This window comes from Trematomus bernacchii, unplaced genomic scaffold, assembly GCF_902827165.1.
Source record: "Trematomus bernacchii unplaced genomic scaffold, fTreBer1.1, whole genome shotgun sequence".
In the NCBI taxonomy this organism is placed as follows: Eukaryota; Metazoa; Chordata; class Actinopteri; order Perciformes; family Nototheniidae; genus Trematomus; species Trematomus bernacchii.
The window spans coordinates 3,339,862-3,360,287 of NW_022987710.1; the positions used below are offsets into that span (position 1 = coordinate 3,339,862).

Below are 20,426 nucleotides of genomic sequence, written 5' to 3' on the forward strand. Positions count from 1 at the left end.
TGTTCTTCTACGGACAAATTCTTTATTCTTAATCCGCTGGGTTATTTTGACGCTCTTCTGCTCCCACATTCCACATCGCAGAAACTTCATTCAAACATCAAAACGTTCAGCACGATCAGGACAAGTACACAAAAGCACACTTCAGACGCTCAGGGTCCTTGACATGCTTCACGCGTTGAAATTTCATCGATATCTGTTACGGTTCTTCAACAAAACGTTCACATGTATGAGGTTTATCTCTAATTCAGAACAATGGAAAGGCTCTCCTCTCACTGATTACTGCACATCACTATGGAAACCTTTGATCTCTGGGCTCAAGCACAGGTGTTTCATAACGTCGTTAGCTCAAACATAAACACCTGTGTGTTGGAGATATGACATGATGATGTCATAACTCCAACTGACATGCTCAGAACGCCACCAAACATCACATGATGGTTAACAATGTGGCCCTGAACAGCTCTACATCAAATCTGATGTTACGTAATGTGGTGTTACTATGGCAACGCATCCCTCGCCATAAAACACGATGTCGCTGTAACTCCAATGGACACGGTCCGATTGTCCCCCAATCTTCACCTGTATATCACCTCTCCATGCCTCAATAGCTCTACGTTAAATCTGATATCTCACCCTATTCGTTTCCATGGAAACGCATCCCTCGCCAAAAAACAAGATGTTGTCGAGATACCTATGCAAATGGTCAAAACAGCACCAGACTTCAGATCATGGTTAATGGTCCGGCCCTCAACAGCTCTACGCCAAATCTGAGATCTCACCATAGGCTATTTCCATGGAAACGCATCCCTCGCCATAAAACACGATGTTGTCGTAACTCATATGAAAATGGTCAAAACACCACCAGACTTCAGATGACAGTTAATGGTCCAGCCCTCAACATATCTATGTGCCATTAGTGAGTTTTCCTCAAAAGCTGTTGCCATGGAGTTATAGCAATATCGTGTTTTACGGCGAGGGATGCGTATCCCTCGCCGTAAAACACGATATTGCTATAACTCCTATGAAAATTGTCAAAAAGTGCTCAAACTTCACGTGTGCTAACAGTCCAGCTGTGAAGACATCTACATGCTTACGTGGGCCTTAGCTAATCTGAACTAAACATTGAATACTGCTTTGAACCGGTATTCTGCATCTTGTGACTGTAACACTCTCTTGTATATAAGGCATGTGAAGGACACTGATCTGATAACTATTTGTCCCATGCAGCTCTGTATGTGATGACTACTTCCATTCTAATACATGTAATAAATACATGTATCCTGATAATGAAGACCAAGCCGGTGACGAGTGATATTTTCCTAACAGTTCTCCAGAGAATACAATGAATAGAGTGATATCCTTCATACTATCCCATGTCATCATGACACATACAAACAGTATACAATACATGATTTGTATTCCATACATTTAGTAATAGCATTGTTTGAGGGAGCCTGACAACAAGAACTTGACCAATCTTTAAAAAATCGTGAGGCCCTGCATGCTCAGTCCCCTCGAGACCCGAGTCCTCCTTCAGTATATCAGACTGATCTGCTGCAGGCTCCATGTTGTTCCCCACTAGTCTACAGATGGAAATGAGGCATTGTTTCTTTCGTCTTGGCGTGGACAGGAACAACAATGTGAACCATGTCTCTATGCTTTGCACATAACTTAGACCTATGTGCCTAGTCGTCACACATCACATATGATGAGTCAGCTCTCTTCAGCATCAGGCCATGCTACATGTTGGTTACGGGCCGTCTCCACGGCAGCGTTAAAAAATCTTGAAACGCTTCTGCCCATTCACTTTGAATGGGGTGACGTCACTTTTTTTCGCTTTCGCCGAAATGCATTGTGGGCAGGCGAGCGGAGATTCTCAGGATTTTCAAGATCCAAAGTTGAACAATGTTCAACTTTTGAAGCTGAGGAGGAAGCGTCAGCCAATCAAATCCCGTGTACGCAAATCTGACAGTTCAAGCTCTAGCCAATCAAACGGCGTGTATGCTGGGAGAGACAGACCGCAGGTCATTTCCTCATATTCCAAAACATGGAGGAGAAATTAGCGGTAGCGAATCAATCACCCGGTGCTTTATGACCAGACCTACCGGGATATAAACCGGAGGAGCCAGGCATGGAGGGAGGTGGCAGAGACAGTGGTATGTTTTCGCCTGTTTTGGGGAGTTTATATCCAGTTTACTTCGGGCTTTTTGGCTTCATATGTCGCGGGCGGGAGATTCATGTGATTGGTTGATCGCAAAAAAATCCCCAAGCCTCAGATACGCCCACCTCCAAGATTTTTTTAACGCTGCCGTGGAGACGGCCCCTTAGAGCTGTGCAGGAAAGTGTTAACGCCTGGGGGGTAAAGCTCAAAATGAATAGAAACAAAAGCTGAAGCTGGGTGAACTGATCAAAGGCTGTTTTATTCCTGATGTCTCCCTGAAATGTATCATCGACCAATGAGTGAATCAGACCAGCAGTAAGGCCAAATCAGGCCAGGGGAGCAGAGTGGGGGGCGGGGGGGCTGTTTGATTACTGATGTGTCATTATTAGAGACATAGGATAGTTTGAAGAATATCACTTTTTTTGCATCCTATAGAAAAACTAGTTATATTTAAAGAACATTGGAATAATAAATAGAAGGCTGGATGTCATCTTCATATCTGATTTGAATGAACAACAACAACCAAAGGCTTTATAACACACATACAAATACTAGGCACCCAAGTGTATATATAAATACTGTATATAATTGATCATTCATTTATGATTCATCTTTGATTTATCCATCTAATAATTGAACATTTTAATTTAAATCATGTTAAAATGTTGCATAGAAACCTGTTAGCTAATGGCATCAAAGTATCTACTGTGTTATTAAAAGATTATGTAAAATACAAACAATGTGTTAAGAATGAAAAAGTTTGACATAATTATAAAAATGAAAATAATAGTTATATAATATTTCTGGATCTCTTAATCTATGCTTTGTGTCCTTCCCTTCACACAGGTACACCCATAGGGCCCCATTCTGACGGCCATTTTGGCTGCAGGTTAGCTGTTAGAGGCTGGTGACAGCAGAGGCTGAAGTGAATAGTCAAAGATAACTATTTTTATGAGAACATAGCAGTCTCTGGTAAATATAAATTACATTTTTGGGTGATTGGGTTTAAAAATGACAGAAAAGTATAAATATACCTTTTGCATTTTAAATGTCCTTTTCTATTTCTGCCTTTGGTTCATTAAAGGTGGGGTAGGTAAGTTTGAGAAACCGGCTCGAGATACACTTTTTGTTATATTCCATGGAATGCTCTTAACATCCCGATAGCAATGAATATCTTAAGTGCTTTGACAAAAAATCCATACAAAAATGTCATCTGTGGAAGCCGTAGTACTGTAAAAAGCATGGCTAAAATAACTGGATGGCCTACCTGCCTGTCAGCCTTCCATCTGTGCACAAACTTATCTCGTGCCCTCATTGGTCATGTTCGTGTGTGTAGGAGGAGGGGCTCTGTAAGGAAGTGGCAGATTTTTTCCGGCTGTGTATTTTCAAATTCTAGAGCACTCAAGCGGGTTTCTCCAAAATTACCTACCCCACCTTTAACTGTTAATATTACAAGGATGGTAAGAGGTATTGATATAATTTGCTTTGCTTTATTGTATGCTATACCTCTCTGTGAACATCCAAGTCAAATTTGGTGACATTCTGGTCATTATTTCCAATACATGGGATAAGGCCAACAGGCCCCCCTTCAAAACATGGTTGTGCTTTGTTCTACCTCGGGTAGGGGTATCTCGAAAACTAAAGCCATTTTGGGGGGTTTGTTCCTCTACTTATAATCCTGTACATTATAAATTGCAAAATGTACAGTTTTCCACCTAAAGATTTTGGTTGTATGTGTCATGTGACATGAAAAAATAATAATGCCTTGGATTTCAGCAAAACCCATCCATTTAATTTATTAACAGAACTATTTGTCTGTTTTCTGAAGAAATGCAAAATTGATGTAAGAAAACTGGAAACCCAATAAAGTTAATTACAAAATATTAGCACTGCAAGTTTCTACGACATTTTGACATAACAGGTTATATGCAATTTTGCGAAGGAGACAGCTGTATTTAACTAACATAACATTTATTCAACAGAACACACACCAACCTATATAATAGATACTAACTTGCAACCTCGACATAAAAAATAAATAAATGTAGACCGACTATGTAATAGAGGGCAGTCAAACATGACTTGTGTTTTAATATGAACCCACGGATTGTATGATAGCAGAGATAAGAAAGAGCATGTTTAGCAGGAAGAATATATTTGGCATGACGACGACTATTTGGCTATGTGCACTGAGTAAAAGAAGGATGAATAGAAAATGTCAAATATAAGCATTTGAGACTGGCCTTGCAATTGACAATTGTGACTTAAATGACATTTAAGCCTGTAATCAAATTCTGTTATAAATTCTAAATTATCTATTCCCAAATCAACATTATGCGCAGTCTTATATATCTTATGATTAATATTAATCACGTCCAAACAAGTTACTTTTTGCATTAAGTAATAACCTGTCCTGGTTCGACAGCAATGACATTACATTTCCAATTTGGAGAATCTTAAATTGCATGACTCAAGATTGACATACTGTACATCACTGTGTCCTCTATGCTGCTCCTCCAGTCAGTGTGGAGGTCGGCTGATGCACAGGCAGCTATGTGTCTGACTATGATGCAGGAGAATGGTAAATCCATCCCATCAGAGTCATAGACATTGTTATTAGTTCACTGACACTCTGGCGATTATGTTTTTGGACACTGGAAAGTTGAACTTCAACAAAGAACAGGAACTTCAACCTACTGCTGCAATAAGGGAGGCTGTGCACCTGCAATGAAACAAAAAGCCTAGAATACCAATCTTTTTGTAATCCACAAAGTATAACAGAAAGATGAACCTAACATTTTCATACCACTGTGAGGCCAAATAAACAGTGAACAAACTGTTGATAAAACAGGACTCTACTAGATGTGTGGATGATGTTAAGGCCCACAGCAGCACTCTGGGCTGGAACTATGACAGGAAGCTTTAAAGCTGGGCTCAACTTCCACAGCTTGCTGACTCAGCAATGCTGATAAAGCTAGTGACTCACCAGTATCTCAATGTATAGGATGAATTTGTCAGCGGACCTAAAGGGTGTTCTCCAATAAAGTGGCCACTCAGTGTATTTTACCACTCTATAATATTTTAGTTGTCTGTCACAGGCACCCATTATACCTGATGTCTTAAACCATGGATACCAAAATGAAATTCAATAATATTCAAACGTTGCTTGCCTTGCTGCATTTCAGAAAATTATGTTAAAGTAGTTTTGTTCCACTGCAAGCGCATGATCAGCACCTGCACTCAAAATTGTAGAAGCGTACGCTCTATTCCCGTTTCAAAGCCTTAAGTATCCAGTTTGCTTCGGGAAGCATTGTGGATGGAGGAGGATACGCAGAAACATCTTCTTCCTCCATCAAGCCCAGCAATTGGGCGAGGAAGTAAAAGCACCTGCTTGTACTGCTTTTTCAGCATGTGATTGACAGTTGGTTTAAATATTTTAAAGTTCACTGTTATATGAGTAAACATGTGGAGACGGCAGGTAGGTGTGGTTTGGGCTGACAATGAAACTTGCAAATCCCAAAAGATGTCAAACACAGTGAATGACTACATTTTTCATTGAATATGATTCAGAACATTTAAATGTTCTACAAAGTTTAAATATCGGTGTTGACTAAACAATTAAAATGTCACATTAGGTCAGAATCACAGCCGCTGGTAACAAGTCACGTTGTTAATGAAATAATCTGAAAGACACAAGGATGTAGACAGTGAGACCAACTGGGAGCCAAGGCTCTTAAGGGTTTATCTTTTCACACAAGGGAACTGTGTTAAGTCTTAAGGAAAGTAAATGAAAATCTAAATGTAAGTCATATGTCTGTGCCTGACTAAATGTAAGTCATACGTCTGTGCCTTTCTATAACAAACAGAACACTCTTCCCTTGGGGTTAATCCAACCAATCTGTTATGTACCGGAAATGGCTGGACAGCAGATCGACCAGTTTGACCCTAAGGTACAACTCCCACTGAGAGTAATTTACATCATAAACACGAGATTTTTAAACAGGTTGTCAAGAGTGTAATCAGGTAACAAATGCACTTCAATGAGCTAAGGTTCAAGAAACAAAATTAGTTAAATTCAATGCACACATGTATGAGTATTCTCCTCAAATAAAATGAAAAGCTTAACATTCAAAATAATATCCACCTGTATGCACCTACTTCTGCTAACAAAGTTCTAAATCACCTCGCATGCTACGCTCAGGAGGGCCAAGTTGATATCCTATGACCTAAGCTCTCAAGGAATTGAATGGGAAGCAAGAAGTCCTTTAGTTTATTTTCAGGCACCTCAAACGACACAAACACATCTCACGCAGTTCCCTGTGGGGGGTCCACAGCAGCGTTCTGCTGCACAATTCCACCAATAGAGAGTGTGCCTAAGGTACAGAATCTTTGCTAGCTCCACCTGGGCTAACTCCACTTGTCACCAAATTACGAAGTAGTTTGCGCCGACCAGCCTGGTAGTCTTCTTCATCAACATTGACCAATAGTTTTATAGCTTCGTGGCCAACAGCCTGTTTTAAGGAATCTGTGATGAAGACCCCTTTAAGGGCCTCAAGCAATGAGCCGTTGATGTAGTCCCTCCAGAAGGCATCCAAATAGGTGAGCTCAGAGAACTTGATGTCACAGATGATGGAACCCAAGTCTCGGGATTTGAGGATAGTGTTTGCCTGGTTGAAACGCTCAAATTGGCGCTCCACTGCCTCTTGCTTGTTGGAGAAGACGTTGCCCTGAAGTGCAGACTCATGCTGGCAATATTCAGCACGAACCCGGAGGCGGATATCTGAAGGAGGAGAGCACAACGTAAAGTCAATAAGATCATCAAACAAATCTGCTAGTGATACTCTACAAGGCTCTATGTGGACAATGCTCATTTAGTATTTTTGCGTAAGCACAGAAACATGAGCAATCTCTCCAAACATCTGGCCAAAAGGCCTCATATTTAGACGGAGAAATGCACAGTTTTTGTTTACCTTTACTTGTAGCTCTGTCGCCCCAATTACGTGTAAAGTGGGAGAAGTACTCAGATCTTGTACTTGAGTAAAAGTAGAAGTACCAGAGTGTGGTTCTACTATGACTACTTTTACTTTTTGAAAGTAAAAGTAGTCATTGTGCAGATTGGTCCATTTCAGAATAATATATATGATATGTTTTATAATTATTGATCATGAAAGTGTTCTCAAAGCTGGTAAAGGTGCAGCTAGTTTGAATGACTTTGTATACTGCAGGGTAGCTTGTGAATTTACTCCAGGTGGAACTAAAGTCTGATTTAACACTTGATTATATTTCACATCATTCATCCAGATCTGTAAAGTAATTGAAGATATTACGTACATGTAGTGGAGTAAAAGTACCATATTGGGGGAGTTGTGGTGGTAGATGTCTTTTAGACTCGGTTCAGATTTTTACACCACACCGGTTTAAACCATGGTCCCCCATTTCCCTCTCTGTCACTGGGAAACAGAGCTTTCTGTTGATCGCTCTCCTCACAGGTAAACTAGTGACCTGGCAACATGGATGGAGGTGAAGCGACTACAGGGTGCGTCTGCTGGATTAATATTGTCTACTTATTTGTCAGATAAACCATCACTTCCTCAAATTCAATAGTAGCAAACACCCAGGCGGGCTACTAGCTGATCACCAACTCCAACTTCCAGTGATTGATTTGAATGGTGTTTACAGCAGAAATAACCAGAGGTCCGAGAACACACCTTAAAAGTGAACCAACACCGGCACAAACGTTGAACTTTTTATGCTGTTTGGACCAATTGTCAGGGGGTACATCTCAATTGACAGAGTTGTTACGACTGTAGCATCTCACTTTCCCATCAGAGCAGTTCCAATCGTCAGGTGTTACAATTCGGGGGACAAGCTACAAGTCGTGGAGCTTGACCAAAGAACGCTTGTACCAACAGTTTTGTCCTTCACTATTAGGAAAAAAGGTGTGGTGTGACATTGCCATGTTAGCCTTTGACTTCATGTCAACATTTATGTTTGTCACAGTACACCTAAGATCTAATGACATGCTATTGATATCTACACTATTTCCGAGTAGTAAATGTAGTTGTCCAGTTAACACCAATATTCATATGGAAATCTTAGTGGTATTTATTAAGCAAATAAAAGATCATCATCAAGCACTTTCTCCAAACAGCTGCTATTTATCTGACTGAAAGAAGCAATTTAAGTTTGTCCAGTTAAGTGTGGTGAATAAGTGACAGAACACAGAATGTTCTTTTAAATAATAATTAAAAGTTAAACAGATGTATCTTTTGCAGTGTTAGTTACATTAACTCTAATATAAAAGCAAAATACACTCTAGTACTCTGGGTCTCAACAGCCGTTTAGATACTTCTGAACTTCACATAAAATAAAACTATAATAATGAACCTTTGAAAGATACATTTAAAAAATGTTGCACATAAAAATTGCACTGGTCACAGCGCACAGCGGTTGAAGCAGGCTGTCCATCAGCTGCAAAAAGAGCAGAAGCTCCGTTAAGGATTCTTAGGAGACTTTGTGCAGCGGTGCAACTATCCCATCATCAATATAAGATATTGGTGGGAAATTAATGCAACTCTGGACAGAAATACTTTTTTTGACATTGCAGAAGCTTATCGAAATGATGCCACGGCGACTGTGTGCCGCACTTAAAGGGCCCATGTCATGGCCATTTCCACTGATCATAATTCCATTGTTGAGGTCTACTAGAATAGATTTATATTGTGCATTTTTCCAAACTCACATTGGTTTCTCATACAGCATCTCTGTAAACTACGTGTATTCACTGAATTTCACTCTCTGCCTTTAACGGCTCGTTGTAGCTCCAATAGCTCCAGCCCCCACCCTCCCTGTGAGCACAGTGTGCCAGGGCTCGAGTTTAAAGACGTCCCGTCGTCCCGGGGCCGAAAAAAATAGGGTCGGGGAGGATAAAAAATAATCTTGGGACGAATTTGGGACGAGAGTTAAAATAAAAATACCCTGATAACTCTACTACAGTACGAACGGCGATGAAAATGAAACTGACTGCACGTTTTGTGTAGCACACAGTTATTAAACCTCCTTGTCAACATAAACACACACGCACAAAACATTTAGCAAACCGCGAAACACACACACACACACACACACACACACACACACACACACACACACACACACACACACACACCACACACACACACACACACACACACACACACCCACACACACACACACACACACCACACACACACACACACACACCACACACACCACACACACACACACCACACACACACACACACACACACACACACACACCACACACACACACACACACACACACACACACACACACACACACACACACACACACACACACACACACACACACACACACACACACACACACAACACACACACACACACACACACACACACACACACACACACACACACACACACACACACACACAACACACACACACACACACACACACACACACACACACAGCTGTGCCCGCAAACTCCTGGCCCGCAAATTATTGGGTCTAGCTATGTACTGAGTGTGTGTATTTCGCGTTGAGTGATGTACAATGACAATGGCATCCCGTGGAGGAATTCTGCAATTGTTTACGTTACATCACGAAAACGCACAGCAGAACCTAACCCTGGAGCGCCGGCCTCTTTATTTACTAACTCCTCTTCATCCCCTATGGGTAATAAGGCTGAGATGAGAACTCTCCATCGTATTTAGTCCTTAGCAATATGCTGCGTCTCTCCCCATGTAGGGATGGGTACCGAGCCCCGGTATTAAACGGGCCCCGGGCCGGAATTATTAAAGACAGTGGTAGCGTTAAGCTCCGACGTTATCTGACTTTTTATCGGTAGTGGAGACATTTAAAACATATATGTCATGTATTATTGCTACATGAACATTATATCGCAGTTTTAGTTTCGCCAACTCCGTTTCTAATATGCAATAAGTCTACAAAATGCGTCTATGATGTATTTTCGATCTTATTTTCGATCTTTCCAATCCAGACGAGAGAGCTCTCTCCCCCGTCTGTGTGCGAGGGGGCGGGGCAGTTTGTTAAGGTCTCCTGACTGTGTTACAGACTGTCATCCTGGTTAGTGGTTACTCTGGGTTCTGTCTTCTGTCTTCAGGACAGAGTGTTGGATGTTTTTGATAATTGGATAGAACTTGATTGGATTCAATATTAGAGTAACTTTCTCGCTTGTGTGTTTTTTTTAAATATATTTGGCCTTTGTTTATGTGTTTGACTGATTTACTCAATTAAAAAGGTTGATGAATTATCATCTAATGATTTGTATGATGTTTTATTTATGTTAAAGGTCACTTTGAATGATTTTAACTAATGATAATGTAGAAAAACTAATATTTTAAATTCGGGACGGTCCACATTAATTTCGGGACGGCTTAGATTGTATTTCGGGACGGTTCCGGGAGGATGGTGAAAGAAGTTAGCCGAGAGCCCTGCAGTGTGCTCTGATTGGTCGGGACGTTGTGAATCGCGCTGAGCTCCGTGGAGGTGTTGTTTCCTTGTTTAGGATACATAGCGAAACACAGCCAAACTCATCCTGAGCACACACAAAGTCACAGCCGAAGTAAAAACAATAAGTGTGGCTTGATATTGAGTAAGAAAAAGGTTGATAAATGCTGTGAGAATGGGTCTGCAGAGAGAATTTCGCCGCGATCCCAACTGTCTGTTATCAGCCTGCAGCCAGGGAGGAGAAATCAGCTGAGCTGCCTGCTCCCTGCACACAGATGTGTGTGTGAGGAAGTCCGTGGATTGGTCAATTTGGACCAATCACCGGGGGCTTAACGTAACGGCTCCACGGATTGGTCCATTTCGTTCCGGGTACGGCTTGACATCATGCCGTATCCGGAACGAAATGGAAGAATCAAATGGACAATGATGTATCTCCAACGAGGCGTTTTGTGTTAGAGTTTTACTCCCTACAGGGTGTACTTTGAGGGTTTGTGACTCTGCACACCGTTTACATGCATAAAAACCTTCATAACACACAAGGGGACGGGTAATAACCGGAAAAGCATGACATGGGCCCTTTAAAGCTAAAAGCGTTCCCACAAAATATTAGAGTGTGCATCTTTTTGTTGGACGGGCATTGTATATTTGAGGTCTTGTGTGTAGATACAAGGCTAGGCTACTGCCTGACTCACTGCTGCTGTTTTCCTCCGATTATGAAAAAAGGAACACACGTTGTCGGGATAGTTACACTCCAGGTTTTGCAATGATGCCGGCATGGCGTCGATATGAAGGCCACTTTTTGCCTGCAGAGTTTGCATGTTACGTTGTGGGGCTCGTCCTTTAAATGCTCAGTAAGATCCCACACTTTGGATTTCCTGCCCGACAAGATTACCTTAATGACCAGGCACAGCTCTGTATGAAGTCTGAGGGGTTTTCCGGCTGACGTTTCTTTTCTTTCTTCGACTAATAGACTGATGAAAAATTAGTCGACGAACATTTATTTCGCCGACTAACGTTCAGTCGACTAATTGGGGGCAGCCCTAACTTTAATATACACACACAGGTTACTCAGAGTAGCCAGGTCACACTGTTAAACATATAATGCGTTTACATGCACTGTAGTAACATGGTCTACTTCGTGTAATTCTAAGTTACACTCGGACTGGTTGTAATTATTATAAATTACAAGGATGCATCGCTGCATTAAAATCCCTCCAGGAAATATCAAATGTCTCTAATCCCTAACCATGACTCCTGTAACCCGGTTCTCTTTTAAAAAGAAAACATATATATATAATATATAGTATACTGAAAAATAACAATTGTTACCTACTTATTTAAGGCATGTAAAAGGGTTGGTAACTGTTGCTTTAAAGTAAGCAATGTCACTAGACAGGTCTTATTTTGATGTATTTGTCAACATATTCATGAGGCCTTCTCTGTGTTGTGTTTCCCTTTACCACATGTTTGCTTCTCTCTGCAGTCAGCTGAAGAATGACTTCTCTTCCGTTTGCGGTTTGGTGCAGGAGGAGCTGGCTTTGTTTGGGGGGGGGCCAACGTGGGGTCCTGACGGGGAACAGCAAATGACTGGTTGTGGACCTAGAAAACGATATCTCAGTTACTTGGACAGACAGACAGACAGACAGACAGACAGACATACAGACAATAGGCTTGTTTGAGACGAGCTGCGGCTCGCCTCGAAAGTAGACGAGAATAGCCGATCGCAGCCGGGGGAGGTCTCAAAAGGCTCGCCTGAAGTCGGACAGCTCGGAGTCGGCTTCTTCCTCTTCTTCTTCTTCTCTCGGTTTTTTGGCGGATTGCAAACAACTTTAAGGTGCATACCGCCACCTCCGGAGTCGGCTTGACTCGGTTTGCATTTATAAAGAATGCACAAATGTGTTTAATCGTTAATGTCAGATATGTACTAAGTAAATACATTTGTTCCTGCTCAAGATTAGATTCAACTTTATTGTTATTGCACAGATTACAGGTACTGAGAAAAGCAGTTTAGCTTCTAACCAGGAGTGCATAAAGCAGTAAAGTGAAAAGTAATGTACACAATCTACAGAATAAAATATAGAATGAATTGAATGATGAAAAAACAGTGAGGGGTATGAATACACTATACACAGTAGCCTAGCCTAGTATGAACAGTGTGTTGTATGAATATGCTAAGATATATAAAGTATGACAACGGTAAGCAGTGCAAGTGTAGTATAAAATATATAGATATTAATGTAATGATGATAAACATTGTGGAACAATGATGAAAAATGTGAATGGAAGTGGCGACGTAAAACTGACACAAAACAACAACACACTTTTGCCGAGCCAATGGAGAGTTTCATCTCCAGCACGGGGTAAAAACCACCAATGAGCGCTCAGCTCGAGATACCAGCGAGTCGTTTCCCATCAAGCATTTCGCTTCCGCAGCCCGTAGAGAGAAACTGCGCCGCCTCGCCGCGCCGCGCCTCGCCTCGCTCTGAAGTCTGGGGCGTCTTTGTCCCACGAGATTTCAACGTCTCATGTAGGCGAGCCTCCAGAGCAAGTCGGACAAAATGACTAACCATCATGCAACGCACTAGCAAGACGTTGATCGCAATTGCGCAGGTCTGCGCAGGTCTCGCTTGTCTCAAACAAGCCTATACATACAGACAGACAGACAGACAGACACACACCTGTTCTTCTGTGAGGCGCAGTGTCCTTGCCCTGCACCACTCCTCTGGGTGAAATGTAGCGCACTGATGTCTCTTCCAGGTACTTGTCCACAGGGTCCGGGCACACTGATGAAAGCAGATGATTTGAAATTGCATCACACAGAAAGCAGAGACATTTTGGCGGTGCCATGACGACATAAGTAGTCACTTCAGACAAATACAAACCAACATGTTTATTAAGTTATTTATAGTCAAATGTTATGCACAAGACAGTAAGATTATTCAACTTTTTGAAACCAATAACAATAAGGTGCCATATCCACTATAATTACTACTTTTTTCCGATTGCTTTCCAGCATCTACATTGCAAGCCTTGGCAAAGCAGAATCGCAGGACCTCGCATGTCCCTGTGGACAAGTATGAAAAACCCTCACAAAATATGTGGCCTACAGACAACAAACATGAACACGGAATACAGTTCACTAAGGTAACTTAGGCAAAGGCTAAATACAAGCAACAAACACTTGAGCACACTTTAAAAAGGAAAGGAGAAATGTACAATTGTTTCTCCCAATCCTGTATTTTGGAGTTTAAAATACACCCTTCATTTCCACTGATATGTATTTGAAGTCTTGTATGATCATAGTATTTACATTGCATTACTCACCAGACTGCCGTTTCCGGAGTGTGACGTACGGCAATAGGTCATGGCGTGTGATGATCCTTAGAAGCTGTAGAACATGTCGAAAGTTGGTTTCATCACAGCGACCCTGGCGCTCAAGGGCCAGCAGGAAATCCTTTCCACTCCTGATGCCACCTCGCTCATACTCATCAATCACGTCAACAAAAAGGAATGACAGTACCCTGACATCACGATGGGTAAGCTGTGCTCCAACTATGTCAAACATGCGGTGGAGTGAGTAGAGCCCATGGGAGTTGTCCACAGCTTCCTCAGGCCATGGCTCCAAGCTTCCATCTCTTCTGGAGAAGCTGGACTTGGTGCAGGAGGCCGAAACGTTTCTGCTGGCTCCCTCCCCGCTGGCTGCTGCAACACCAGAGCAGCCCGCCCTGCCGCACAGGGCTCTGTGATCCAGAGGCCTGGCAGTGGCACTGCTCTGACTTGAGTCCAGCGGATTGCCCTGAATGTGATGCCGGGCCTGCTGAGCAGAGGAGTTGTGAGCAAGCTGGGGAGGAATGGCAGCACTGGGAACCTGTTGCTGCTGTGATGTCATCTCAGGGCCCAACGATGATAAGGGATGTTGGAATCCCAACAGCCCCTGCTGTCTTTGAATGCTCCAGTTGACGAGCTGTACAGAGAGGGGGGGGGGGTCGCATAGAATTTTACAAACACTTCAGAGAACTGTTACCATGGGTGGACGTCATCATTTATCAATAACAGTATACAGCTGCAAAAACATACCAGGTTTCCCAAGGCTCTATTAGGTGCATTCAGCATTTATGATTATTCTTTCATGAAATAAAGATTCAGATAAATGGAACACAATCTCAACATAATGCAGAGATGGGCAACTTGTTCATGAAGGACACAATTGTTAAGTCCAGGATTGGTAACAGGGTCCTGGTATTGTGCAGCAGGGTTTCCTTGCAAACTTAATTTCAGACTGACACTTTACTGGGCTGGAAAATCGAAATAAATCTGTATAAATAAATGGTCTGCAGAGTCAAAAACCCTCAAAGTACACCCTGTAGCGAGTAAAACTCTAACACAGAAAAGACCTGTCTATGCTGTCCCAAAACTCCTCGTTGGAGATTTCTCTTTTTCCATTGTTTTCTTCCTGGGTTCTGTGACGTGTGAACACCCAAATCAACAACAAATGACCGGATTGGCCCAAATGGACCAATCCGGAGCACCTCACACACCAGGATCCCTTGGCTAACTAATGCGGCTTTCACACCAGCGCTTTTCCCATTCTAGCTCCGTGCTAGAGCTTTTCTGGTTCAGCTCCGGTTTCTCTTTTCTGCTCCCGCTTTGTTCACACCGCCCAGAGCCCGACTGGTGCTGCCGCAGCTGCGTCATGACGTCACTGTTTACATCGCTGATTTGCTCCCTAACGGCGCTCACAACAACAACGGGGGACTGCGTCGGGTCGATGATCGTGTTGCTTTTAATCATACGAAGCCAGATTAAATTAAATAACGACTTCTCCAACCTTATACTTTTCTCCAGAGTGCCGTGGTTCATTGTTTATTAATGTGTTTCAGCGGCATTTACCGACCGCTGCAGTGCTGGCTGCTCTTCCACGGGAGTTTATTCTCCCGTTAGCTCCGGGTTAGCTCACACGGCTCTAAAGTATTCACTGTCTGACTGTCACACAAGCAGCTGATACATATCCCCAGTTCCCCTTAAGTGAATGTGTGTCAGTCTGAATTGACGCTGTTTGGCATCACAACGCTGTTATGAAAGTTTCTCTGGTATAACATGGGTGATGTTAGCATAGCAACCGAAGCTAAACTGACTACTTGCTAAGCCGTTTTCTACAGGCACATTTTACCGGCGTATTTTTCATTATGATTCTACTTGTGATAGTCGGACATGACAACCTGTGCAGCCCATGTATTGATTCCATCCGATAGCTGCTATAATAAAAAACAAAACGTCTGCCTGCTCTCCACAATGATCAAGAACAGCGAACGGATGGTCAAAGTAAGGTACAAATAAACAGAATCACACGAAGCCTGGTTAGTGTTGCCTGACTTTATAAAGTGTGTTTTTTTTTATAAGTGTGTGGTTGCCTTCTAGTCACTTTGCTCAGCGCTACTTCTTGTAGGCAGGCATGACGAGACTCTTCAGTCGACCCATGTTCAGGGGAGGTGGGTTTAGTTTCCTGCACGCCTCGACGTAAGCGACGCCGCCTCTTAGCTCCGGAGTCTTGCTTCTAAACCGACAACTTTTTGGAGCTGGAAACGAACCAGATTCCGGAGCTCAGAGGCGGCGCCGCTGCGGTGTGAAGAGGAAAAACCGGTACTTTTCAGGCTCTAGCTCCGAGCCGGCGCTGAAAACGCGTTGGTGTGAAAGGGGCATGACAGGGAGTCCCCATTGACTTGCATAGAGCTCCCTGAACGCTGGCAATAGACGAGTTGGGATCGTGGAGAAATGCTCTCCGCAGACCCCTTCTCACAGCGTTATAAACCTTTTTCTTACTCAATATCAAGCCACACTTATTGTTTTTACTTCGGCTGTGAGTGTTTGTGTGTGCTCAGGATGAGTTTTGCTGTGTCTCTCTGTATCGCCGACCCGGAAACCTGTCCGCTCCTCGCAGCAGCGAGCCTCGCAACGTCCCGACCAATCAGAGCACACTGGGCTCACAGGAAGGGGTGGGGCAGGAGCTCCAACAAGCCGTTTAGGACAGAGAGTGAATACACATACTATACAGAGATGCTGTATGAGAAACCAATGTGATTTTGGAAAATTGCACAATTTAAATATATTCTAGTAGACCTCAACAATGGAAATATAATCAGTAGAAATGGCCATGACATGGGACCTTTAATTGTTTAATTCATCTCTTTTAAGCCTAAAAGTGTTTCTATCCGTGATATTTTTTTTGAAGGCAAGAACTCAAAAGAGCCATCATTTAATTATTATTATTATTATTATTATTATTATATTTACTTATTTTTTATGTACTATTCATAATAGTCAAAACGTCTTCAGGGAGAAGGGCTGTCACGTCCCTGTCATATAAACTGCACGACTTCTCTTTTTGACTTTATGACCGTTTGGTTGAGGGGACACTGAAGGAACAATTAACACAAACACAAGTAAAAATGAATGATAATGGCTGTTTTGACTAAAATGTTCAGCTAAAGCAAATTTAGCGAGTTAAACGCTTAGTCGTGTTCAACGCTTCTGCCAATGAAAAAACTCCTAATATTATTGATATTGTTAGACCAAACAACACACTCACTGCAGAGCATCAGCTCTTCAGCAGGACAAATAACAACCTAGAAACGAGCTGCGCGCAGAGCGGAAGTTAGCAATCAAGCTAACGATATATTTATTTTAATGGTTAACAAATGAAAGACGTCAACTACGTGTGGTCGCTAAAAAAAAACGCACGGGGAACTGCTGCTGGTCCGTGTTATGCTTTTGCGACTAACGGTAAATAACTCAAGACTTTAGCCCCTGAGTGTGGCTCTGGGTTTGTTTTGACTGCTCATGGCTAGCCTTAGTTCACGTTGGCCGCCAGCGTGCAGCACTGCCAAGACTAACTTGTGTAAAGCTGTGTGTAAAGTTAAGTTAAAACTGAAAACAAAAACATTATTCAACGACAAATGTCCATTACCTCCTGGTTTGTGGATACTGTTGACGAGCCCGACAATCTCACAGTTCGTTAGGTAGCGAAGGCGAAGTTAGCATCCCAGTGTTCATAGCAGAGCTTCAGAACAATGTTCCGTTTCACCGTTTTGATAAACTACACGATAAATGCTCGATATATGTGTCCAGTCTGTTTGTGGGGGCTTATTTTAGGCCGGACATAAAAGTTTGTTGATTGTTTTTGGTCCTCAGACCGATATAGTGGAAAAACAAGCAGACTTGTTCTTCAGCTAAAATGAAAGAACTTCCAGTTCACAGCGCCCTTCTTCTTCTTTTGTTTTTATGGCGGCGACTAAACGGGATTGCCGCCACCTACTGTACCGGAGTGTGTACAGTCAAGACTGAAATATTTATTTTTAATTATTAAATTAAGGAAAAGGGGAAAAAAAAAAATCTCTAGAAGTTAAACATGTATTGTTCAAATATTTAACATTTAAAGCCGTTTCAATCTGAAGCTGTTTTTCCCCAATCTCTAGCAATCATTTTTAGTTGAGGAGCACCCCCAAAAAGGGCGTTAGTTTTCGAGATACCCCTACCCGAGGTAGAACAAAGCACAACCATGTTTTGAAGGGGGGCCCTTTGGCCTTATCCCATGTATATCTGGAAATAATGATCAAAATGTCACTACATTTGTATTAGATGTTCACAGAGAGGTAGGCCTATAGCATACAATAAAGAAAATGATATCAATGCCTCTTACCATCTTTGTAATATTAACACTTAAAGGTGAGGTATGTCATTTATTTCAGAAACACTTTTTGTTATATTCCATGGAATGCTCTTAACATCCCGATAGCAATGAATATATTAAATGCTTTGACAATAAATACATTAAAACATTTCATCTGTGGAAGCCGTAGTACTGTAAAAAGCACGACCAATCATTTTAACCGGCCCGGCTAAAATAACTGGATGGCCTACCTGCCTGTCAGCCTTCCATCTGTGCACAAACTTATCTCGTGCCCTCATTGGTCATGTGCGCGTTCGTGTGTGTTGGAGGAGGGGCTCTGTAAGGAAGTCTGAAGGAAGAGGCAGATTTTTTCCGGTTGTGTACTTTCAAATTCTAGCGCACTCGAGCTGGTTTCTCCAAAATTACATGCCCCACCTTTAATGAATCATAGGCGGAAATGCAAAAGGTATGTTTATACTTTTCTGTCATTTTTTAACTAAAGAGCCCAATCACCGAAAAATGTAATTTATATTTACCAGAGACTGCTATGTTCTCATAAAAATAGTTATCTTTGACTATTCACTTCAGCCTCTGCTGTCACCAGCCTCTAACAGCTAACCTGCAGCCATCAGAATGGGGCCCTATGGGTGTACCTGTGTGAAGGGAAGGACACAGATTAAGAGATCCAGAAATATTATATAACTACATATTATATATAAGAATGATATTTATTATTTTCGTTATTATGATTATGTCAAACATTTTCATTCTTAACACATTGTTTGTTTGTATTGTACATAATCTCTTAATAACACAGTAGATACTGTGATGCCATGGGCTAACAGGTTTCTATGCAACCTTTTAACATGATTTAAATTAAAATGTTCAATTATTAGATTGGATAAATCAAAGATTAATCAGAAATGAATGATACATGATATAGAGTATTTATACTACACAGGGGTTCTTTGTATTTGTATGTGTGTTATAAAGCCTTTCGTTGTTGTTGTTGTTCATTCAAATCAGTGATATGAAGATGACATCCAGCCTTCTATTCATTATTCAATTGTTCTTTAAATATACCTCGTTTTTCTATAGGATAATGACACATCAAACAGCCCCCCACTCTGCTCCCCTGGCCTGATTTGGCCTTACTGCTGGTCTGATTCACTCATTGGTCGATGATACTTTTCAGGGAGACATCAGGAATAAAACAGCCTTTGATCAGTTCACCCAGCTTCAGCTTTTGTTTCTATTCATTTTTAGCTTTACCCCCCAGGCGTTAACACTTTCCTGCACAGCTCTAACCAACATGTAGCATGGCCTGATGCTGAAGAGAGCTGACTCATCATATGTGATGTGTGACGACTAGGCACATAGGTCTAAGTTATGTGCAAAGCATAGAGACATGGTTCACATTATTGTTCCTGTACACGCCAAGACGAAAGAAACAATGCCTCATTTCCATCTGTAGACTAGTGGGGAACAACATGGAGCCTGCAGCAGATCAGTCTGATATACTGAAGGAGGACTTTTGACAATAAAAGTCATGCATTCAAAATTTAAATCCAAAAAATAAGAATTAAACACAGAATGGACATACAAATAAACAAATGAATTGTCCTCAATGTGAAACCAAAAGTTAACATGTTGTCTACATCATGTTATTCTCCTATAAGCAACTAATTTATATCAAAAACATGTTTGAACCCAAAATGTGATCTTTCCTTAAACCTAACCAGTTAATGTTATTGCATAAACCCAGTAACATCTTGTTTCTATAAATATTAGCAGGAGCATAGCAGAACATTTGGACCCTGCAGAACATCCTCTATCAGGGGTGTCAAACTTATTATGGTTGCACTCAAAGGGTTGGTTGCAACTTTAAGACTATATAAATATACATATATAAGTACATAATATATATAAAATAATGTATTATATTCAGTGGCGGCCGGTGGTCTTTTTTTTTTGGTGGGGCTCTTGACGTACCGTAAGTGACCTACCCGGGGGGTCCGGGGGGTTTCCCCCCGAAAATTTTTTTCGAGAAATGACCCCTTAAATGATGACTTCTGGTGATGTTAGAGGGGGGGGGAAAGGAGAAATC

At 41.8% G+C, this 20,426-nt stretch overlaps 1 protein-coding gene across 1 annotated transcript; it reads right to left on the reverse strand.

Moving 5' to 3' along the window:
* Positions 1-4,111: 4,111 nt before the first annotated feature.
* On the reverse strand, positions 4,112-17,906 carry dedd (death effector domain containing). Its single transcript, XM_034140974.1, is given in 6 exon segments — positions 4,112-6,941; positions 12,114-12,204; positions 12,206-12,252; positions 13,332-13,436; positions 13,978-14,617; positions 17,618-17,906. Coding segments are annotated over 5 exon segments (1,215 nt in total). The 5' UTR covers positions 14,543-14,617; positions 17,618-17,906; the 3' UTR covers positions 4,112-6,534.
* Between the last annotated feature and the right edge of the window lie 2,520 nt (positions 17,907-20,426).